The sequence below is a fragment of the Ictidomys tridecemlineatus genome, chromosome X (genome assembly GCF_052094955.1).
Source record: "Ictidomys tridecemlineatus isolate mIctTri1 chromosome X, mIctTri1.hap1, whole genome shotgun sequence".
In the NCBI taxonomy this organism is placed as follows: Eukaryota; Metazoa; Chordata; class Mammalia; order Rodentia; family Sciuridae; genus Ictidomys; species Ictidomys tridecemlineatus.
The window spans coordinates 20,313,283-20,337,538 of NC_135493.1; the positions used below are offsets into that span (position 1 = coordinate 20,313,283).

At 44.6% G+C, this 24,256-nt stretch overlaps 1 protein-coding gene and 1 non-coding gene across 8 annotated transcripts; both read left to right on the forward strand.

The window, feature by feature from the left end:
- Positions 1 to 1,850: 1,850 nt before the first annotated feature.
- Positions 1,851 to 1,957, forward strand: LOC120891255 (U6 spliceosomal RNA). Its single transcript, XR_005735626.1, has one exon. It is a non-coding gene; the product is annotated as a U6 spliceosomal RNA (small nuclear RNA).
- A 6,531-nt stretch (positions 1,958 to 8,488) lies between these two features.
- Positions 8,489 to 23,850, forward strand: Igsf1 (immunoglobulin superfamily member 1). 7 transcript variants are annotated; one of them, XM_078034270.1, is made up of 20 exons: positions 8,489 to 8,617; positions 10,871 to 11,003; positions 11,152 to 11,178; positions 11,570 to 11,851; positions 12,180 to 12,467; positions 14,057 to 14,341; positions 14,555 to 14,848; positions 15,332 to 15,610; positions 15,937 to 16,057; positions 17,957 to 18,027; positions 18,112 to 18,156; positions 18,535 to 18,825; positions 19,070 to 19,348; positions 20,141 to 20,428; positions 21,156 to 21,443; positions 21,632 to 21,919; positions 22,106 to 22,393; positions 22,508 to 22,786; positions 23,156 to 23,279; positions 23,429 to 23,850. In XM_078034270.1, exons 2-20 carry the CDS (start codon positions 10,967 to 10,969, stop codon positions 23,562 to 23,564), a joined length of 3,990 nt encoding a protein of 1,329 aa, XP_077890396.1. In that variant the 5' UTR covers positions 8,489 to 8,617; positions 10,871 to 10,966; the 3' UTR covers positions 23,565 to 23,850. The 7 variants fall into 7 exon arrangements, with proteins under 7 accessions (XP_077890396.1, XP_005319354.2, XP_077890400.1 ...); XM_005319297.3 differs by having other exon boundaries at positions 18,124 to 18,156; XM_078034274.1 differs by having other exon boundaries at positions 11,570 to 11,752.
- Positions 23,851 to 24,256: the final 406 nt, after the last annotated feature.

Consider the following 24,256-nt stretch of genomic DNA (forward strand, 5'->3'; position numbering starts at 1 on the left):
CAAAATGAGGCATATGGTGAAATGCTAGGGAGACATCAAATGGGTAACACAGATATGGATGTTCTGATCAGGAAGCCTCATATGTGCCCTCAACATGCCCAGTGACGGGGATGTGAACTTAAGTTGGGGAGACTTGAATAAAGAACTCTTAAGTGGTGTCAGTCAGAATTAAATGCTTTCTCATTTATGCTCCTTTTGTGCTTTATTTGACACTCTTTTAAAGCTTATGTGCTCTATGCTGTATTATCCTTATTTGTGAACATGTATGTATCTCCTAGTGGATCATAATATATTTTTTAATATTTATTTTTTAGTTATATTTAGGCACAATACCTTTCTTTTTTAAATTTATTTTTATGTGGTGCTGAGGATTGAACCCACAGCCTCGCACATGCTAGGCGAGCACTCTACTGTTGAGCCACAACCCCAGCCCCAGATCATAATATTTTAAAAAATTTTTTATAGTTGCTGGGGATCAAATCCAGTGCCTCACACATGCTGAGCACACTTTCTACCACTGAGCTACCATCCCAGCCCAAATTATAATCTTGAAAGAAAATTTTATTTTCCCATCTTTCAACAATACTGGGGTGCAATCAAGCTGAATCCTTATTCTTTAATTAAAAAAAAAAAAATCACACATGCTGTGGGACCTGAGAACCTGTCCATTTAAGACCTATTGAGGTTTTACCCTTCCTGTCACTGTCCTGCTTCCACCCCCACCAATCTAAATCCCAGATACCGCTGTAAAGAGATATATTAAAATATGATTCAAAAATAAAATATGATTAAATGGAGGCAAATAGCTGGGTGCGGAGGTGCACAGTTGCAATTCCAATGGCTCAGGAAGCTGAAGCAGAAGGATAGTGAGTTCAAAGCCAGCAACCTAGGGAGGCTCTAAGAAACTCAGTGTGATCCTGTCTCTAAATAAAATATCAAAAGGGAAAGGGGGATGTGGCTCAGTGGTTAAGCACTCTTGGGATCAATCCCTGGTACCAAGAAAAAAAAAAAAAGGATGAAGGCAAATAGAGAATTCTATATTCAGATTTAGCTCACAATTATTTAATACTCATTTGACTGATGAGGAGATGGAGACTCAAATAACTTTCGGTAGCTTGCCAAATGTCACACGATTACACAGCTAGTAAATAGCTCTGCCAGAACTGAAATTCAAGCCCTCTGACACAAAGTCAAAATCTCTTTCCACAAACACTAGAACATTTAGGCGAACTTCTCTCACTCTCTGCTTTATAACTTGAATGAATTTAGCTGTTTAACCAGAAATATTCTGTGTACTCCCAGCCAGGCAGAGACTAAATCTGAAAACATGAGGTTAATTTTATGTACATATTTGTTTCCATGTGTATGTATCTGTGTGACTATTTATATTATTTTTCATGCTTATATGCATGTGTATTCAGGTATTTAGAGTCCTTATGTATGTTTATGTGTGTGCATTTATTGTTTCATTCATACACTTGTGTATTTCTTTATCTCACTTATAGGGTAATGAAGCTCTTTCCTTCAATGCTATTAGATGAGAGCACACCAGTTGATTATACCTTAATTTCCTACAGGATTTCTGAGGATTTCAGCTTAAAGTAGGTCTTGCATTTCAATGAAAAGACCTCAGCTCTTGAGCTTCTTGGGGGTGGGGGAGGACAGAGAAAGCAGCTGTGTGCAAAACTAAATTGCCAAGTCAGAAGCCTCAGCCACAAGAATAGGAAACAAGAAAACCTAAACTATCCAAGCTTAGAAAAGAATGATGAAAACAAGCTTAAGAGCAAGCAAGAAGTGCTATGATGCCAGGAAAGAAGAAGGGACCTCAGAGGGTTCAAGAGCTATGGCTTGTGCTCGCTTCAGCAGCACATACACTAAAATTGGAAGGATACAGAGAAGATTAGCATGGCCCCTGCACAAGGATGACACGCAAATTCATGAAACGTTCCATATTTCTTTTTTTTTTTTAAAAGAGCTACGACTGGCCCAGAGGAGTAGCAGGCAAAAACCCTGAAAAAAGAGCCAAGGTGAAGGAGTCACCCTGAAAGTGATGTAGGACTAGTGGACATTTTAAAAGCACAAAGGAAAAGCTCCCTAAACACTGTGAAGCTCAGGAATTGAAGGTAAACCCGAGAGAGAAAAACTGCCCAAAAACAACAACAACAACAACAAAAAATACCATGGAAAGGAGACAGTACAAACAAGAACCAAATTTAGCTTGGGTCTCAAAAGATAAAAATTTTAAGAAAATAGCTCTTCGTGGCGCAAGAAAAGGTGATAGATTTTGAAAGTACATCAGGGTAGCATAATATTCATGTATCTGGCATCCCAAAAAGTGCAGAAAATGAGAGTAGCCTTGAAGCCATTATTAAGGGAATTATTGGGGGAAAAAAAAACTTTCCAAAGCTAAACATAGATCTCAACTTATATACAGAATTTACAGATCACCACTCAAATATACCTCTCAAACTAAAAATCAAAGGCACATAATGGCACAGTTCTTCAACTTGAAAGAAAAAAAATCATCTTGTGAGATGCTCAGAGGAAATAAAGTGATTTTTTTCTACAGGATAAAGATGGGCTGACACCTGACTATGCATTAGCGATAATGGAAGACAGAATGAGTTGGAGAAAATTATCCAGTTGAAGTTCCTGGGCCTAAAACACCAAATGAACCATCCAGCCAGGCTAACTTTCCAAATTGAAGATGAGAGCAAAGTCTTTGACAGTCAAAATGGCTTCAAGGCGTTTATCAGTAAAATTCTTCAACTACTGGCTTTACCAAGAGCAGCTGCAGCACAAGAAGGTGCTCCTGGAGATAAGTGACTAAATTCACTTATAAAATCCATTTCTTCTTTGTTTTCTAGGTTTTTTTTTTTTTTGCTCATTTTTATGTTTTGGGGGGTTGGGGGCACTGGGGATTGAATCCAGGGGTGATTAACCACTGAGCCATATCCCTAGACCTTTCTATTTTTTACTTTGAGACAAGGTCTCACTAAGTTGCTTTGGATCTCTCTAAGTTGCTGCATCTGGTCTCAAGTTTGCAATCCTCTTGCCTCAGTCTCCCAACTCACTGGTATTACAGGCATGTGCCACCATGCCTTGCTTAAAGCCAATTTCTTAATAGAATGTAGATCTTATTTTTATGATTACTTGTATTTTTGCCAGGGTGATTAGTGAAAAAGAAAATAAAAATGTAACTTTGTACCAAGTTGTTATTGTTACAAGAAATAAATAATTTTATTTTCAATCTAAATATAATTTAAATATTTCAACTATATGAAATTAAAAGACTTGTTTGCTGGAAGTCACCTCCACCCTATGTCAAGGCACATGTATCTTATAGAAAATTTGATCATATTTTAGGGCCCCAAACAAACAGAACTCTAAGAGATGCTTGTACATAGAAATGATTGCCTGTAAACTGTTATTTTTAGAAACAGATTGTAAACAGTGGGTTATATTGCAGTGATGTGTTTTTAAATTGCAGATTTGTGTTGTTCTTGCAATTTTGACATCTCTATTTAACTTTAATTATATAATTGGTGAATCATACAATAAATCGGATGATAAAAGAACCCAATTGTTAACTTCTAAACTTTCCTTTGGACAAGTGATTAAAAGTAAATACAAAAAGCCTAGTTGTGCATTCCTGAGTGGCATCCCCCTCCTTCTTCCCTCCCCATCCCCCATGAAAATGTCTGCAATTTAAACACACTGGAGGCAAGTCAGACTTTGAAGCAGAGTAAGGTTTTCCTGATACTGGCACTTGGAAGCATTCTACCTGGGGCCAACCTGAACTGCCCTCAGAACCCTCTCTGACTGCCCAACCTAGGCAGTGAGGTTGAATCTATCTGTCCTCCTTCTGTTACTACCAACTTGATCCAGCACAGGAAAAGAGGATACTAAAACACTGCATAGCCTATACTCAGTGCACCCCACAATTTATAGGTCTATCTTAGAACCACCACCCACCCCTGCCCACCATGTATTCAGATGCACACTGTTGCTCATATTTTTTAAAAGGCATTTTGTGATGCTGGGAAGATTGCAAATTTGGGGCTGGTAGTTTAGTAGTTGATCCTGTTGGTAAATGGTATGAGGGCCAAACAGAATCCTTTGGCCCTTCTAGATTGAAGCACAATAAAACCTCATTTTCTCTATGTACCCATTAACCTTAAGTTAGCTTCACCTAGGTAATCACACTGTTCATTGGCTCTGTGACAGACACACAGAAGCCTGATCATGTGGGTCTCTGTCTAATACCTTATGGCTTACAATGAGTGTTCTGATTAAAGAAGTTTCAGTTCTGGTTCATTACTTGCATGTGATTTACTCTAGGAAGCTTCCAGCACAGTCCTGAAAATACCCTCAGGGATAGCTTCTGCAAGTGACTTACTGCCCCAAACTATGTCCTTCATAATTGAAATGCTTGACAAAGGATAAGTTGAAACCCAAGCTCTGTGGGTTGGCTCCAAAGTCCCTTTCTAGCTCTAAACTCCACACACCTCCAAAGCCAAACTCCCCATCCGGTTTCACTATTGGGAGCCTAGCCTTTCAGACTGGGTCTGCTCAGGAACAACACTTGCTTATTGGTACCTGAAAGCCTCTTTCATCTACTCCATGCCTTTTTTCCAGTGTAGAAAAGGATGGTGGCTCTGGCAGACTCAGAAGTTTGGAGGGGTTCGAAGATGCATTATCAACAGGACACATTCCTGAGGTGGTTTACCATCACAATGAGGTGGGGGCAGGAGGAGAGAGCTAACACAATGCTCCTTATCTTGTTAATGTGGGGAAATGATCAGGATTCTTGGGGGCGGGGTTGCAAAATTTTCTGTATGCCAGTAAAATTTACTGTCTTAAAGCATAAAACTGGAAGAAAGTGGTTTGCTAGTAAATGTTTTAAAGAGGATGCCTGTTTTGCAGCTTTTGCTTCCTCTGTGGTGAAAATCCTCTGACCATGACCAATTTCAAGCTACCACTGTTAAGTCACTGAATGCCAGGTTGTGATAAGATGCACAGAGTTGGCAAGCTCCAGCACATTGCTGGGAGGAGGCTACCTTTGCCCTGTGCATCTCTTATTTAGGATACTACAAGACAGATTTAGGAGAATAAAAAACCTCATCCTCTTATGCTGGACTTGATTGGGGTGAAAGACTGCAGATCACTCTGAACCTTGCTGCTACTCCATCTCTTCCTTTTGAGTTCTACCTTTCTTTTTTTTGTTGTTGTTGTTTTTGGGTTTTTTTTTTTTTTTTTTTGGTGTTGCTGGGGATTGAACCCAGGACATTGTGTTTGATAGTTGGCTTATAGTCCATAAGAGGTGACTCTAAGTTTTTGCAGGAGGAATTCCCTTACAGCCCCAGTGCTCAGAGTTTGAAATTCAGGAATATTTTTGTCATCCCCTGTAAGAAGGACAATGAAGGCAGGGGAGCTCCCATACCACCCCACCAAATTTAGGTAATACAGACAGTCAAAGGAGGCCTTGGCCATTAGGATTAAGATTGGTCATTCTCAAACTATTCCCTGAAAGAAGAGTTGTGGAAAGCAATTAACTCTAGAGTAATAAAACAGGAGAAAAAACAGGTCTTCCAAATGGGGTGTGTGTGTGTGTGTGTGTGTGTGTGTGTGTGTGTGTGTGTGTGTAGGAGAGAAAGAGAGACAGAGATAGAGAGAGATTTTCAGAATGACAGACATGCAGGATCCCTGATGGAAGAAGAGCAGCAGAATCAATGTCAGGAACTCTGTCTCTGCTGAGTCCTAACCCCAGACCTTGTTGGCCTCTACTCCTAGCTTTATAATATTGGGCAACTCAAGGTTTCTTCAGGGAGATTGGCCAGAAAATGTTTCTCTTTCTGTGGGCTGCAGAGTTCAAAACCTACGGAGGTAGCCTAGAGACGAAGCTTCTGGCATCTCAATTGCCAGCCATAGTTTGAATGAGGGGCTCCTATGAAGCCTGAATAATAAGTCTCTTCAAGACTCCATAATGTCCCAGACCAAAAGAGTGTGTGGTATTCTCACCCACACAGCCCAGGCAGGACCTTCTCAGGCTTCCAAGGCCAAATGGTGGGGGGGGGGGGGAGTGGATTCTGAGCTCTAGATTCAGGCTGCTCTCCAAAAGTACAAGCTTGTGCCCAAGAACTTGCAAAGAGCTGGAGGATCTTCTGTTGTCTTCTTTCCACATTACTAACAGTGCATTTGATTGGTGCCTTTCTATTTTATGAAGCACTTTCATAGTTTTTTTTTTCCTTTTTTTTTCAGTGTGGTCATATCATTCTACCTATTCAATGCAGAAGCAGCATAGAGTAGTGATTCAGAATATGGGACTCTATGTACAGACAATTTAGGTCTGAATCCTAGCTCTGCCACTTGTTAGCTGTTTGGCCCTTGAGAAATTTGCTTAATGGCCCTGTGTTTCAGTATGTTCGTCTGTAAAATGGAGCTGAAAATGATGGCTACTCCATAACGTTGCTATGGAAATTAAATGAGTTCAGATTTATAAAGTACTATTACAGTGATTTCTATATAAATATTTTGAAAATCAATCATCACGGATACTTTCACTCTGACAGATAATAACTGTCACTATTCTGTTCCAAACAAACACTAAGTTTGTCCAATTTTGCCTCTCCATATTTTGGAAACCCTTGCTCCCCTTTCTTCCTCCATTAACACCACCCTGGTTTAGACATATAGTAACAGCAAACTGCTTGCAGTTCTGCGCAAACATACTGTCGTGCCTTCCTTGCTGGCCGTTCCTACTGCAGTCCTCTTTGACTCTCAAGGCACCTCCTTCTCTGGCTGCCTCCTACTCATTCTCTATCACCAGTTATCCTTAGACTGCAGACTCTTGAGAAGCAACCGGCATCCTCTCTGAATTGTCAGCATCCAAAACAATGCCTGCCACAAAGAAAGTACCCAACAAACTTGTTGAATTAATGGCTGCTTGCTGTGACTCAGGCCCTATGGTAGTGGTTTAGAGGGCAGTTTTTATTCCATCCGACCCAAAACCCTGCATGATAGTAAGTACAATTTTTATCTTCATTTTACAAACAAGCAAATGAAGCTTGGAGAAGTAAAATAACTTGCCCAGAAACACATATTTATATTCATATGGCTATTCTAATCAGTACACAATAATCTACAGTGCATAATGGTATGTGGGAGAATGCCAGGAAGCCACAATTGGTGTCACCTGATGCATGAAGATACATTGTTCAACTGGCACATTAAAAAAGCCCTACTTTATTTTTCACATAGTTTTCTGGTATTTTTAAGCTATTTTTTTTTTAAAGCAGGAGCAGTTATTTATTTATTTATTTATGGTGCTGCTGGGGATTGAACCCAGGCCCTTGTGCATGCTAGGCAAGAGCTCTGCCAACAGAGTTACATCCCCAGCCTCAAATTAAGTTATTTTTCATTAGATAACCTATAATCTTTTATGAAGGTTAAAAAAGGCACATGCATATAAAGAAACATTTGGCTATTTTTTAACCCATTGGTTTGTGAGGTGCATATTGCTAACCGATTGGTCTGTGAGTCCATTGGAGTTTAATCCTATCACATGTTATATGTCAAGAGCTTTTGGTTAGTGCCTCATCCATACATTATCATGTTAAAAGGTATTTCATGCTCAACAATTCATGAAAGTTTGTTCTATATTATCAAATTCATGTTGCAATAAGAAAGTTGAGGAAGGCTTTGCAGATTAACAATGCTTACTACTATTAGCAGCAGCAACAGCTACCATTTAGTAAGTACCTACTGTGCTGGACCTACTCTGTTGTGAGTTTTACTTATGTTATCTCATTAAAGTCTTATGAACTAGGCTGTCTTGTCTTATTTTAAAAACAGGGAAACTGGGATTCAGAGAATGTAATTCACTTGCTTGAGGTCACACAGCTATTGAATGTGGAACCTGAACTGAAATCTAAATTTGTATGTCTCTAAAGCCTGGGCTTTTATCCCAAGCTGGACTTTGAAGATTGTCCAAGTTACTTAACCCTCTCTGAGCTTCAGTTTCCTCATCTGTAAAACTGAGGAAAGAAACACTTATCTTGCAGGGTTGTTGTGAAGCTTAGAGATAAACAGATGCTCAGGGGTCAGGGGCACATAGTAGGCATTTAAACCACGGTAGCGATGTTTCTGAACCCCTGGGGCGCTAAATGAGCCCAGGAATATATGAGAGCCCTTTAATGGCAATTGAGAGCTGGCGAGGAGGATCTACAGCTCTGGCTGACTTAAGAGCTGGCCATCTCCCCCTCCAGGATACGGTGACCCAATGAGACTCTGAGCGACAGGCAGGGGGCAGGGGCCTGAGTTTGGCTGGGCAACCTCTGCAGGGAGTCAGCAGAGAGGCGGGGAGCTGGGAGGGGCGTATATATTCTGGTCGCCAGAGGACTGCAGGTGCTAGGCAGAGTTGGTGGAGGTGGGCTCGCGGAGCCCAGAGAAGGAGGTGCGGAGGTTGGGGCGGGCCAGCAGCGGGCGGGGGAGAGGGGAGGCGGGGCTCGGAGCCTGAGAGGCTGTCCTTAGACAGCTCTTCTCATGCCGGGCAGTTTGCTGCATCTGGAGGAGCTCACTGGAGAATCTCCAACATCGGAGCGGGCCTTCAACTACCGTAAGTACCTGCAAATGAGCGCATAGTCCAGTGGCTGAAGATTAATTACTGGCCACCAGATCCTAAACAAAACCCCGAAAGAGTCTCCCTACTGTAATTAATTGCTGTAAACTGCTCCTCAGTTTGTCCCCCTACTCCCTTCATCCCTGCCTTTCTCCTTCCCTCCCCGGATCCCAGCCCTGCCTCGCTAAGAATCTCTGGGCACTGTAGATATCTTCCCTTTTCCTTCTCAGTCTTCCCTCCCAACCCTCAGCGGAGCATGCAACCGGCACCCCGCCGAGCCCAACCCCTTTGATTGCTGGAGCCCTCACAGCTATACAGGGGGCGAGCCATTAGAAATTTCGGGTATGTCACCCTCAAAAGCACTGCGGTGCTGCCTAAGGGTGGGGGGAAAGTGCTTGGGGTGGAGTAGAAAGAGAGGGTAAAATGGTTAAACAGCCCAAGTTGGGGGTGGGGGTGGGGGGTGAAAGGGCAAAAATGGGCGTGGCCAATTAACCTGAAGCTTAGGGCTGTTGCCACGTTCCCTGAGCATAAGATCAATCATTTTGGCTCGATATAAATGATATAGTTTCCTCAGTGATTGAGGAATGGTCAATTATTCTGAGAATCCCAGGTTTCCTGAATCCACTTGAGCCCCCAGGAAGCGAAGACCCTGATTTGGGGGTCCATGTGTAAAGGCTGGAGCCTCAGATGGCATTTCCTGGGTAGAATCCCAGGTCAAACCTTTCCCTTGGCAGTAGAACCTGGCTTCCCCCAATAGATCCTGGCCCAGTGCCCCAGGGGAACAAAGCAACAGGGTGGCATCCAAGCCTTGGCCTGGCCCTCAAAAGTGGGAACAAGGGGCTGCAGGAACTGAGAGAGGAAGAGCATCTTCAGGGTCCTACACCATTTGGACATCCCTTTGGAAAGAAGAAAAAAAATAATCACCTTTTAACACAAAATGTCCACTATGTGCTGACACTATATGTATATTCTCTAATTTACCACAATAGCAATACTAGTTAGATAATTCCCCCATTTAACAGGTAAGAAAAGTTCAGAGAGGGTAAATTAAGCCTCCTTCAATACAAAGTGAGAAATGAAAAATGAAGCACTGCCTTCTTGGATCTCTCACTGTCCACCTAGTCTCTAGTCCAGAGGTTTTGAAGAAGAATCTTCCTCTCTTCCTGTTCCTCCATTCTGCTCAATGTCAGCACTGGATCAAGTTAGAGGCTGAGGTCCCAGAGTCAATTGGAAAAGCAAAATTAGTCCCTTTCTCTGTTCTGGAGCCATCACTACCCTACTCCACTGAGTTCTAATTAAACAGCAGGAGATCTCAGACTCTGAATAGAAATTTAGTAGAGGAGAATTAGCCTGAGTTTGTGGGAGTGGGTACACAACTTCTGCTTGGTGAAGTTTACTCTTGGGGAAGGGGAGAGACACAAAGGCTTAGGGGTTCACCTTATGCAGGGCCTGTAGTCCATAATGACTTGGGGAAAAATCAGAAGGCCTCCCTGCACTCAAACATCCTTGTGGTATTTCCTGAAATTTCTAACACTTCCATTTTCCTTAGGGCAGTGATAAAAACTGCTTAGAAGTTATGGGTGGGCAATGAATCATTTATACCTTATATTAATTAAGTGTAATCAGTTTGATTTTCCTACTTAAGGATTGAGAATTGGGGGGGGGTAAAAGATACTAATGAGAAGAGAATGTCTTCATAACATTAGGTTGGAGGGTTGAGGGAGGATGAGAGGGGAGCATAGGCCTTGAAGTTAAACATGGATTTGAATTTTGGCTTGAATATTCAGTAACTTTTGACTTTGGTGAATGAAAAACGTCATTTTCCTTATCAACCAAATGGGGATGGTAGTAATGCCTTTTTTGTTAAGTTGTTGGAGAGAGAGAGAGAGAGAGAGAGAGAGAGAGAGAGAGAGTCTGAACAAAGGATCTGAAAAGGTGACTATATCTCCCATCTCCTTCATTCCATGGGGCTTCTGCAGGCTTACATTAGGCCACCTTCTGAGCCTCTGAAATCCCAGGGACAAGTAGAAATTTCTACAAAAAATGACATTTTACATACAAACAGAGGCCTTCAGTGAGGAGATGGGCAGGTGAAAAGTAAGGGCAAGGAGAGGATGAAGCAGGTAGCTTTGTAATATCCTGCGTGCCTGTGAGGGAGTAGAATGAACGGTTGTTGAGTGAATTCAGTGGTTTATACTAAACTTTGAGAAGCATAACAATTCCCCTGTGTAAAAACAGTTTTGCTTTTAGATCCTACTACATACTGAGGAGCAAAATCGGAGACTCAGGGTGCTGACCAGCACCAGAGGCCCCACAATCCAGGACAGACCAGGGGAGGGGGCCACCATGCTACGGACATTCCTCATCTTGCTCTTTTGCATTCGTGAGTACAAGGAAGGGTTGAGGGGCAAGTGACTTCATCATAGGTACCCCTGTGAGCATGTATCTCTGGGAGGGAGAGGAGAATATTAAGGTTGGAGGGAAGAGTGGGGACAGAGAGGCTCTAATTCACCCATAATCTCTTTTTTTAGGGCTGAGTCTAGGGAAGACACCGATAGGTAAGTGAATCCCACCCCTCAGGTTCCTTCTTTCCCATAGGATCCAAAGACATTGTCCTGCCTATGTGACCCTGAACATAACTGCCTTGAGATCCCAAAGATAGATGAGCTGCTTGGAAATCAGAGCCTCTCCCTTTATGCCTTGGTTTCCCACAAGGAAAAAAAAATGAAGAGCATTATCTCAGATGCAAAGGAAAGCACTGTACTCCCCAACTCATTTTTGATTCCTTGAACAAATATCCTGGGGTCCCACATAAGCAGACACTCCTGCCCCCAAGGAAAGGCAAAAGGAGGGATCTGGTTTGGATCTAGTTTTGAGTTACATTGTGGGCTACTTTATGGGTTGGAGAGGGCTGACTGCTCACATCTTTATGATCTTTGGGAATGACAGGAATGGAACCTCAACCGGATCTGTGGATCGAGTCCAACTACCCCCAGGCTCCTTGGGAGAACATCACACTTTGGTGCAGAAGCCCCTCTCGGATATCAAGCAAATTCCTGCTGCTGAAGGATAAGACACAGATGACCTGGATCCGCCCTTCCTACAAGACCTTTCAAGTTTCATTCTTCTTAGGTGCCCTTACTGAGTCCAATACAGGTCTTTACAGGTGCTGCTACTGGAAGGAAACAGGCTGGTCAAAGCCCAGTAAAGTTCTAGAGCTAGAGGCACCAGGTAAAAAAGACAGAGATACATACTCATGAATAACCTCCAACTCCTGGGATTCAGATCCTGATTTTCCAGGGCAGGGTTTGTTTAATTCATTCATTCACTTATGTCAAATGCACGGAAGTATGCATTCCACAGTTAGTAAATAAGTACCTACTCTGTATTAGGCAATGCACGGCGGCAAGGGTATAGACTCTAGAACAGAAGTGGGGGAAGGAGGGTAGCAAATAAGGATCATGCAAGGAAGCCTTATTTAAAGTAGAGCTCTCCTCTGCAGCTCTTCAGGCAGCACTATCCTTGTTCTACCTAATTCCAGTTCATTTTTTTCTTTCAGGCCAGCTACCTAAGCCCATCTTTTGGATCCAGGCTGAGACCCCACCTCTTCCTGGATGCAATGTTAACATCCTCTGCCATGGCTGGCTACAGGATTTGGTGTTCATGCTGTTTAAAGAGGGATATGCAGAGCCAGTGGATTACCAAGTCCCAACCGGGACAATGGCCATATTCTCCATTGACAACATGACACCTGAGAACGAAGGGGTTTACATCTGCCGCACTCACATCCAGATGCTCCCCACTCTGTGGTCAGAGCCCAGCAACCCCCTGAAGCTGGTTGTAGCAGGTGGGTGTGGCCATGGCTGCTGGCATCTTACAATTATTATCCCAGGGATCATGGCTGGTTGAGCCAGGGTTTCTGATTTTTAAATTATTTTTTGCAATTGTTATTTTTAAGTGTAGTTAATAGAAAAAATTGCTATTGTTGATGATTAAAAACAAGCAAGACAAGTGAAAAAAGTGAGAGATTGCATTTTAGAAATGGCTTGATAAATTATTTCAGCCCCATATCAATAGAGCCAGTAAGGTGGCACCAAGCTCTAGACACAGAAGAGGGCTCCCCAAGTATCCAAATGCCAGACACATATTCCAGCCCCAATGACCTAGATGCTTTTATATGGAATTGTTCACTTTTGCTTTAGTCCCCTCCATCAAGCTAAATAGACTTGGGGGAAAACTATGGGTGCTACACAAAGTGCCCTGGACTTAGAAGTAATAACCCTGATTCTTAGTTTCACCTCTGACACTGCCACCCTGAGTGATTTTGAGTGAGTCACTTCAGTTCTCTGTGCTTTGGTTTCCTCCACTTTAAAATTAGATAACAATATCTATCCAACCTATTGTATGATTTCTCTCTGTGCCTCAGTTTCCTAATCTGCAAAATTGATATAAGAATAATGCCTACCTCACAGGGTTGTTGTGAGGATTTGCTTAAGTATAATATTTGTACAGTGCCTGGCATATGAGTTCTCAATAAATGGTAGATATTACCATTATATTAGTATAGCTTTTTATTGAGGATCAAAGAACAAAGCACTGTCTGTCTGAACTGTGTGTATCAATGTTTGTACACAAGCCCTTCCAGCACCGATTCCACTAACACATACTACTGTAGTTACCTGTTCACCAGAATCCTCCACTAGTATCCCCACTAGTCCATGAACTTTTTGCTAGTAGTGATGGTGCCTTCTTAACCCTTGTACTCCTAGAATTATCTGATGCCTGACACCTCTTAAATGCTCCATGAAAGTATGACAAAGCTGATCCATTTAAGTGGGTGTACCTGGGATTGGGGTGGGGTAAGGGGTGGTATGGGAGTGAAATTTGATCTTTTATAGTTCAATCATTTTGGAAGAAGAATTCATGGAAATGGGGGAGGGACTCCATTAACAGAGATTTTGTTGGTTTGCAGACTTACTGACTAAACCCTCCTTATCCACCTCCTCCAAACCTATGTTGGAAGTAGGATCTTAAGTGGGCTTAATATGTTCAAAAGCTCTCCTTAATATTATTCTATATTCATGCTCTACAAAGATGGAATCAGTCATTTTCAGAGGTTTGGCTTTGCAGGTGGTTGGAAGAGCTACATTTGTCATTTCAGGTACCTGAAGATGCAAGGAATTATGGATGTAGATATTGCACTGAGACACACACCTACACAAGATCAGAGCTCAGTGGAGCTGATAGTCTTGTGAGAGGGAAGGGGCGTGGGTGAACCTACCCTGACTGTGGCCTAGAGGAAGCAGAGATCCAAGGAAGAAAGGGAGAAAAGGACAAATTTCAGTTACCACTTATTATCCAAAGAAACTAGGAAAATAAAAATAGATTAGGGAAGAATCATTCTACTTCTAACTTCAGGGTCTCTTCCCTTTTTAGGACTCTACCCCAAACCAACTCTGACAGCCTATCCGGGGCCCATGATGGCACCTGGGGAAAGCCTGAATCTCAGGTGCCAAGGGCCAATCTATGGCATGACCTTTGCTTTAATGAAACTTGAAGACTTGGAGAAGTCCTTTTACCATAAGAAGCCAATAAAAAACGAGGCACACTTCTTCTTCCAGTCCCTGAAGAGCCAAGATTCTGGACATTACCTCTGTTTTTACTATGATGGGTCATACAGGGGTTCACTCCTTAGTGATATCCTGAAAATCTGGGTGACTGGTAAGAGAGGGGTATGCTATGGAACATATGGTAGGGGCTAAGGATATAAAACTCCTTCTAGGCCCCCTGGAGAGCTTAGTCATGCAGCCAGGGCTAACAGTGGTGAAAAGAGGAGTATTTGTGTAACTGGGCTTGGGTCAGTATTTACCAAGGGTAAATTCGGGGTCGGGGGAGTTAGACTGTATAGTTCTTTATATTTACATTTTGTCCTAGACTCTTTCCCCAAGACCCGGCTACTTGCTCAGCCCAGTCCTGTGGTCCAAATGGGTCAGAATGTGAGCCTGCGCTGTCAAGGACAAGTGGATGGAGTGGGGCTTGCACTCTATAAGAAAGGAGAAGACAAACCTCTTCAGTTATTGGATGCCACCAGCATCAATGATACCAAATCATTCTTCCTGAACAATGTGACCTACAGTGATAGTGGCATCTATAGCTGCCACTATCTTCTCCCCTGGAAGACCTCGATTAAGATGGCAACACACAACTCTGTGGAGCTTGTGGTTGTAGGCAAGTGCTAACAACTGTTTTTATCACCAACCTATTTGTTTCTATCACCATTACAGTGTTCTAAGAAGGAGCTAGTGGCCCTTTGCACTCTTCTGGAGCTATGAGCCAAGGATAAACACATTATGAGGGTGGTGTAGAACTTTCTCCAAATCCTTTAGGGGCCTTCTCTCCCAGGTTTGTTCCTTAAGCCCTAACCTCTCAATGTGGCCCAACCCCACTGCAACCCCAGGAAAAAAGTATTGTCCTTTAGTCCAGAAGAAGCTTACAGATATGACTTCTTCCTCATTGAAGATAGAAACCATGAGTTTTAGAGCACCCAGGTGACAGCATAAGAATTCTAGTACATGGTCAAATTTTGAAGCCACTGATCAAGTGGAAATGGAAAGGAAGAGATAATCAAATGCAGAGCTTATAAACTTCTGGTGGGGAAGAGGGTGTTGAGTGCAAGGTTACTTCTAACTCTCATCTCTGGATTGGTTTCAGATAAGCCCCCTAAACCTACCTTATCAGCTTGGCCCAGCACTGTGTTCAAGCTAGGCAAGGCCATCACCCTTCAGTGCCGAGTATCTCATCCAGTACTTGAATTTTCTCTGGAATGGGAAGAAAAAGAAAAATTCCAAAAATTCTCAGCGGATGGTGACTTCATCATTACTAATGTTGAAGGGAAAGGCATAGGCACCTACAGTTGCAGCTATCGTGTAGAGGCACATCCTAACATCTGGTCTCATCGTAGTGAGCCTCTGAAGCTGATGGGGCCAGCAGGTGAGAGGATAACTATTCACAGGAATGCCCCTTCATACTTCTGGGATCTCAGAGCAGTGCCCAGAAAGATATGAAAAGGGGACTCGGGAACTTTGAAGTCAGGGCCCATGGATTTGGGCACCCTTCCCCTGGGGGTGGTCTAACAATCATTCAAAGGCAGAGAGCGGGAACTTCCAAAGTTCCCATGAAAAAGAAGTTCACTTTTTCCTTACCTTCCCCCACAGAAGCACTCTCAGTAATCGGCTCCCCATTCCCCCCATGCATATGTTCATGTACCTGTCCCTGTCTCCATCAAGGCCCCTGCTTCTGGTCTTCTTTGGTCACAGGCTTTCTCACCTGGAATTACGTTCTGAATGAAGCTATCAGGTTGTCCCTAATTGTGCAGCTTGTCGCCTTGCTGGTGGTAGTACTGTGGATAAGGTGGAAGTGTCGGAGACTCAGAATCAGGTAACTATCTGGCCCCAGACCCTGTTTCCTGCCCAAGTTCAGTCCAAGCTCCCCAAGTCTCAGAAACTGGTTACACCCTATTTGAAACAAGGCACAGGGGCACACCTTATGTATCCCCCCCCCCCATCTTCTGGGTTTAGGAAACAAGACCTTCTCACTCCAGCTGTTTCTCTTTCACCTCACAGAGGGGTCATCGCCCAAGCCAGAGGGTGGAGAAATGCATAATTCTCAGAGGCTGGAGAAGCTATCAGAACCACATTCACTAACCCTACCCCTTCTGAGAATGACCAAACCCACAAACCACCCTGTCCCTCTGCATGATTAATGTTTCTCTCTTTAAACTTGATCTGAACTTTTTCTCTTAATAACAAGCCATGCTGCCTGTCTCCCAGGTTCTTATCCACTCCCACCTCAACTCTGCACCCTTACCCCTAACTCTCAAGGGCTAAAGAGCCTTGCGGCCCATCCTAGTTGCCTTAGAAACCTGTCTCTCTGCCACTCTGGCCTCCAAACACCTGTGCAGAGCATCCTGGGAATACAGTCTTAACCTGAATAGGCATCTGATGAGGCAATGGATGGAGCCAGGGAGTCAGACTGTCTCATCTGACCCTCAAAATGACAAGCCAAACAGATTCTCCTGCTACTTCCTTTGATCCTTCGGTGTCCTCTGGGCTATTCACCTCTCTCCTTGATCCCTGTGGCTTGTCTCTGGCTACTCCGCTTGAGAACGAGAAGAGAAATGACAGCTCCAGACCAGTGGGGGCGTCACCTCCTGAATGCTTTGCTCTCTTCCTCTTCCCTCTGCTTCTGGCTGTACCCCTCTGCCACTGTGATCATAGACCTTTGTGTGTCTGGGAGTATTCAATACACAATGGATGATGACTATGATTATGTGTGTCTGTGTTTTCCGCTGGGATCTGCGGGGTAGAATGTTTGGGTACCAAGAGGGGGCGACACCAAAGGCTTCTGCAAAAACCACCACTCTTTGAGTTTTCCAAAAGTTTCAGTGAGGTTCAACTCTCCTTTGGTTCAGATTCTGTCCTGAGTCTCATGCACATAAAGATAACCCCCAAGCCAGGAGTTAGAAAAAAATGTAGCTTCATGTGCCCTGACCCCAGTCCAGGAGCATTGAATCAAAGAATAAGATCAGAAATCTGATTTCAGAGAAAACAGCTACAAAAGCATGTTTTCCTCACCAGGAAGGAGCTGGGGGCATCAGTGTTTTCTAAATAGAAAGTGTCAAATGGATTTTGGGTTAATATCATGTAATTCTAAAGGACCCATACTCCAACACTGCTGCACTGTCATAATATGGGAGGGGGAAGGGAATCCCACTCTCTGACAAGCTTAGCTCAGCACTGACAGTCTTCTGGTAATTCATCACGGCTGCCTAGGCAACCCTTCCATAACAAAGGCAGGTGAGGCAGGTCGGTCTGAGGACCAATACTGCCATAATAACAACTGCTGCCAAACTTAAACTTGATGACACAGAAATACTCAAGGTCTCTCCCTCCACCCCACACCCACCACCCAGAGCTGCCGATCACACTGAGCTGCAGGAGTTCTGAGAACTACAGGTACAAAAACATTTTCCCATTTGATATCTCAATTCCAGCAACAGTCTGATCAGAGGCCATGGGGAGCTGACATATGATATAGGCTGGGGTAAGGGAAAGGGGCAGGGGGGCATCTGGGTCATGAAAGAGCAAGGGGTTTATAGGTAGTTAGGCCCTCCAAAAGAAAAGTCATCGATGTCAGAAAAGATTATATCCCATTATCCTGGCCTTACCCAATCCCCATTGGGTAGTGAGCAAGCCAATGACATAAATTGCCGCCCCCTTCTCTCCGCCCTCCCCCTAATCCCAGCAACTCCTCTCATCTCTTTTCTGGTCTCGCTAGAGAAGCCTGGTTGCTGGGAACAGCTCAAGGGGTCACCATGCTCTTCATAATCACGGCCCTTCTCTGCTGTGGTGAGTACAAGAGGGTGGGGAAGGGGCCTGGGCAGAAGGCCGGGGTGAAGTCCTGTGGAGGAGGGGGCAGAGCCCTGGCAGCAGTTTCTTTTGCAGGACTGTGCAATGGGGTATTGATAGAAGAGACTGGTGAGTTTTTCCTGCTCCAGACTGGGACATTCCTCTCTGGAGATCCGAAATAACTACAGAGTGTCAGTGTCAGTGGCCAGGGAGTGACTGGTTGGGAGGGAAGGACAGCCAGGAAGGGGCACTTGCTAAAACTGCTGGCAAAATTCAGCCTCCAATTCTGCCTTTCTGCCTGCAAAATTTCCCCCAAGCTTCTGCACTTTTCTGAGGCTCCGCTGACACATCAGATTTCCCCTTCCCCAGCACCTGAGGAAGAAAGGAAGGAAGGAAAGGATTCGGTTTGGGGTCGAAAGGGGAGGTGGGCAATGTGATCTGGGCAGGGGGTTCAATGGCAAGGAAAGGAAGGAGGGAGAATGGTTTCATTAACTCTGCTGTTTCTAGAAATAATCATGCCAACCCCTAAGCCTGAGCTGTGGGCAGAGACAAACTTCCCTCTGGCCCCGTGGAAGAACTTAACCCTCTGGTGCAGAAGCCCTTCTGGCTCAACTAAGGAGTTTGTGTTGCTGAAGGACGGGACTGGGTGGATTGCAACTCGCCCGGCCTCAGAGCAGGTCCGGGCTGCTTTCCCCCTTGGCGCCCTGACCCAGAGCCACACCGGGAGTTACCACTGCCATTCATGGGAGGAAATGGCTGTGTCGGAGCCTAGTGAGGTGCTTGAACTGGTGGGAACAGGTAAGAAAAGGCAAAGGATCCCCCTGGAGTGATCCCCAGTGACCCTGGGACTCTTGTGCTGCAGGGAGGAGAGGAGGGGCCCTGAGATGGGGGAGGGGCGGGGAAGAGAGTGAGAGGAGCCTGACAGGAAGAGCCTAGGGCCAGCCCAGGATGGATTTCTTTTTTGCTGACAAAGTGACTCTGAGTGTCCCATCTGAGCACTTCCAAACTTCTGACTCCTTTCCCACTCCATTTTGTTTTCCAGACATCCTCCCCAAACCTGTCATTTCTGCTGCTCCCCCAGTTTGGGGCCGGGAACTGCAAATCCGATGCAAAGGATGGCTGGCAGGCATGAGTTTTGCTCTGTATAAGGAGGGAGAACAGGAACCTGTCCAGCAACTTGGTGCCGTTGGGAGAGAAGCCTTCTTTACAATCCAAAGAATGGAGGATAAAGACGAAGGCAATTATAGCTGCCGTATGCACACTGAAAAGCGCCCCTTTAAGTGGTCTGAGCCCAGTGAGCCCCTGGAGCTTGTCATAAAAGGTAGAGCTGAAAAGGGTGTGTGAGGGAGGAGGGGGAGGCAAAGCCTCTCCCCAGGGCAAACTTTCCTGCTGGTCCCAGGAGCCTGTGTCCAATCTTAGAGCTAGGCAGGCGTGGCGCTGGGAGTGCCAGGGCCTCTGGCTGCATGATATTAATAGCCATAATCGTTATTAATAGCTTGGGTTTGTGGAGGGTGATTTAATTTTTCTAATTATTTTCCCATCAATTATCTCATTTAACTGTAGAGCAAATCTTCAAGGGAGGTGGAGCAGCTACTATTTCCCCCTCTGGTCCAAATAGGCAAACTGAGGCTCAGAGAACCAGCAAAGCCCCAGTGAAAATTCGCACTTTTCACTAGTGTCCATTGCCTGCCCCATTGACAGTGAGGACTCATATGGAGGCAATGAGACATGGGGGTGATGGATCCCTGAGTAATATTTTTTGGGGGGCGGGTACTAGGGATACTAGGGATTGAACCAAGGGCACTTTCCCACTAAGCCACACACCCCCAGCCCTTCATATATACATAATTTTAAAAATTTGAGACATGGTCTTGCTAAGTTAATCAAGGCTTGCTAAGTTGCTGGGGCTGGCCTCAAGCTTTCCATCCTCCTGCCTCAACCTCCTAAGATTACAGGTGTTTATCACTGCACTCACCTATGTAAGATTTTTAAATGCACCTGTTTCTGAATTAACACATAATTGAAAACAGAGCAGCTTCCTAGAACCAATATTTGCTTTTTTTCTTAATTCAGTTTTGTATTATTTGTGTGTGTGTGTGTGTGTGTTTTCTAGAAATGTACTCCAAGCCCTTCTTCAAGACATTGACCAGCCCTGTGGTCACCCCTGGTGCCCGAGTGACTTTCAACTGCTCCACCCCTCACCAGCACATGACCTTTATTCTTTACAAAGATGGCAATGAAATAGCAGCCAGTGACCGGTCTTGGGCAAATCCAGGGGCCACTACAGCTAACTTTGTGATCGATTCAGTGGGCATTGGTGATGGAGGGAACTACAGTTGCCGCTATTATGACTTTGCTATTTGGTCTGAGCCTAGTGACCCTGTGGAGCTGGTGGTTACAGGTTAGGAAGGGGGAAATATTGGTGGATGTGGTGCTCACACTAGGACAGTGAAGTGGAAAGCCTGTCAGTGGGAGAGGAAGAAATGTTCCTCCTAAAAGACACTAAGTGCTTAGGACAGCGCCTGGCACATGGTGAACAGTCCATGTGGGACAGCTGCTCATGTTATTACAGGAAGGAGAGACAAAGGAGAGGGGAGAGGCAAATAATTCACTTCTGAGGAAAGAAGTGAGGCAGATGGGGATTTTCAATCCTAGAGCTAAGCTCAAGTTGTCATATTTCTAAAATCTTTTTGTGGCTTGGCCTTGAGCATTAGGTTCAATGTCCACTTTTTCTTTAGCTGGGCTTGTCAGAGATTGGTGGGCTGGATGGCCTTAAGAGAACAGAAGACCTTGAAACGTCAGCTGCATGTTAGGCAGCCATTGCAAATGATAGTTTTCAAAGGCTGTTTAACGTCATAGGAAAATGTTTACAATATAAAATTAAATGAAAAATATCAGAATACCCAACTGTGAAGACAGTGGAATCCCATTTATGTAAATACTTATAGCTACATGGACATGGGCATATCTAGAAAAAATAAATGGAAAATATATAAATAATTATCTTTGAGTTGGTAGAATTGTGTTTTCTTCATTAGGTAACATTGTTTCTTATGATAATGCTATAAAAGCTATTTTCACAGCACAGTGGGTGGGCTTCTCTCACGTTGTGATCTCTTTAATTTCAGAATTCTACCCCAAACCCACTCTCCTGGCACAGCCAGGACCTGTGGTGCTTCCCGGGAAGAATGTGACCTTGCGCTGCCAAGGGATTTTCCAGGGCATGAGGTTTGCCCTTTTGCAGGAGGGAACCCAGGCTCCCATACAGTTCCAGAGTGCCTCTGGGAACTCAGCTGATTTCCTCCTCCACACTGTCAGCACAGGGGACTCTGGAAACTACAGCTGTATTTACTATGAGACAACCATGTCCAACAGGGGCTCATATCTCAGTATGCCTCTTATGATCTGGGTGACTGGTAAGGACAAACAAGATATGCGACTGGGATAGAGATAAATAGAGCACAAGTTAAAGAGGGTACTCCTTCCTGGAAGGTTAGACTAAGGCTTGAGGGGAACAACTATATCCAGGAAAAAAGATAAAGGGTTAATTCAGGGAGGCACAAGTTGCCATACTCACCACAATCCACCTTTATTCTCTTTCTAGACACATTCCCCAAACCATGGCTGTTTGCTGTGCCCAGTTCTGTGGTCGCCATTGGGCAGAATGTTACTCTCTGGTGCCAAGGTCCTGTCCATGGAGTAGGGTACATTCTGCACAAAGAAGTTGGACCCACTTCAATGCAGCTCTGGGGATCCACCAGTAACGATGGGGCATTTCCCATCACCAATATATCTGGTGCTAGCCTAGGGCGTTACAGCTGCTACTACCACCCTGACTGGACCAGCTCTATCAAGATACAGCCTAGCAACACCCTGGAACTCATAGTCACAGGTATGGGCTGGTGCTCTGAAACATGCAGGGGGGTGTAAACAGGAGGGAATATACTGGTTCATGAGAGATAGTTTTCAAAGAGCTGGAGGAAAGGCAAGCAATAATCTTTCCTTTTTATCAGAGAATCCAGGGGTGATGCACTGGAGAGTGTCCTCTTGTCTCTGACCAAGCATTAATCTTTTCCAGGCTTGCTCCCCAAACCCAGCCTCTTAGTCCAGCCTGGTCCCATGGTGGCCCCCGGAGAAAATATCACTCTTCAATGTCAAGGGGAACTGCCAGACTCAACATTTGTCCTACTGAAGGAAGGGTCTCAAGAGCCCTTAGAGCAACAGAGGCCAAATGGGTACAGGGCTGATTTCTGGATGCCAGTGGTGAGAGGTGAAGATTCTGGGATCTATAGCTGTGTTTATTATTTGGACTCTGCTCCCCTCGCTGCTTCAAATCACAGTGACTCCCTGGAGATCTGGGTGACTGGTAAGGTCCTGGATACTTAAGCAAGCTGTTAGATTGTGTAGCTTTAGCAGTTCACAGAGGGTCTGGCTGAGTTCGGGATCAATTCTCTAAATTCTGTGTTCTTTTTGGTTGCAGATAAACCTCCTAAACCCTCTCTGGCAGCCTGGCCCAGCACTGTGTTCCAGCTAGGGAAGGACATTACCCTACAGTGCCGAGGCCCCCTGCCGGGTGTCGAATTTGTCCTGGAACAAGAGGGTGAGGAAGCACCTCAGCAATTCTCAGAGGATGGTGACTTTATCATCAACAACATGGAAGGAAAAGGCATTGGGAACTATAGCTGCAGCTACCGCCTCCAGGCCTTCCCTGATATCTGGTCTGAGCCTAGTGATTCCCTGGAGCTGGTGGGAGCAGCAGGTGAGTGCATAATCCCTCTCTAAGGGTCCTGGCCTGACACACGTGAGATCTCAGGGACTGCCTCTCTAGAGACAATCCAAATCAGGAGAGAGGAGGGACTTGAGATTTGGAAACTTCAAATGTCATCTTTCTCCTAAGGATGGTGATGAGGTGAGATATCAGTTAAGGACTCCTTCAAGGCCTCTTACCCACCAGGAAAGGAGAGCTATCTTCCTTAGTGGCATATGTGCCACCACTGATCACCCCTTCTGCCCACCCTTCCCACGTAGCTCTGGAGGAGGCTAGAGTGAGGGGGTAGCAGGAGATCCAGGGGGAACATACACTTGCTAACCTCCATGGCCTTTGATTCTGCTCTTTTATATACACCAGGGCCTGCTGCTCAAGAATGCACTGTGGGTAACATTGTCCGAAGTAGCCTGATTGTGGTGGTTGTGGTAGCCTTGGGGGTGGTGCTAGCCATAGAGTGGAAAAAGTGGCCTCGACTCCGAACCAGGTAAGTGCTCATCTCCGGCTCCTTCTGGATGCTGAGAGCTGCTGGACAATGGTCCAAATACTCCTCCAGGATCTGAGCTGTACCATGTGACTTGGTTTCAGGCTCATTGTTCTGAATCTTCCCTTGCTCATGTCGTTTTCTTTACACAGGGGCTCGGAGACAGATGGAAGAGATCAGACTATAGTCCTTGAAGAGTGTAACCAAGAAGGAGAACCAGACACCACTACTAACTCTCCCTCCTCAACCTCTCAGGGAATCTCAGTGGAACTGCCAGTCCCCATATAATAATCCCCTTTACAAGAGTTTTCTTCTCCTTTCCTTTACCCTCAGAGACCTGGAAATCCAGCTGATTACCCCGAGTGTCAACCCTATCTACTGCTCCTTGACCTCTAATCACCTGAGCCGGGTGAAGGGGATTCTGGGAGTTGCAAGCTCTACCAGGATGAAATGTTTCCCAAAGAGAGGTTCCTTACCCCTATAACTCCTCACTGTACTGATTCACTGGTGCATGGAATTCTATTAAAATGTATTCTTCTGAATAAAGAGAGTATTCACTATATAACTGCAAAAACTATGGCAATAGTCTTCTATTGGTATGTTGCCCACTTATAACTTAGCAGAAATGGTGAATTGGAACTGATCTCCATGGCAGAAAAAGAAGATACAGGGCTACAAGTACAAAAAAAGGAGTACAAGGATGGGTGGGGAACAGGGGGGCAGCTCCACAACTCAGTTTGGTTTGAGATGTGGTCACCAAAAGAAGTATTCTTCTGTCCTTCCATCCCGTTATTGAATGAATGAATGACAATGTTCTGTCCAAGTTGAGCCTGAAGACAAACTCTAATGTTACCTTGTATTCACCATGTTAGAACACCTGCTTTCCACACAGCAGGGTTGGCTCTCTGTAGAACTTTGAAACTGTGCTTTGTGATACTTAGTAGCAATTATAGGGTATTATTAATTCCCTTTTAATAAAG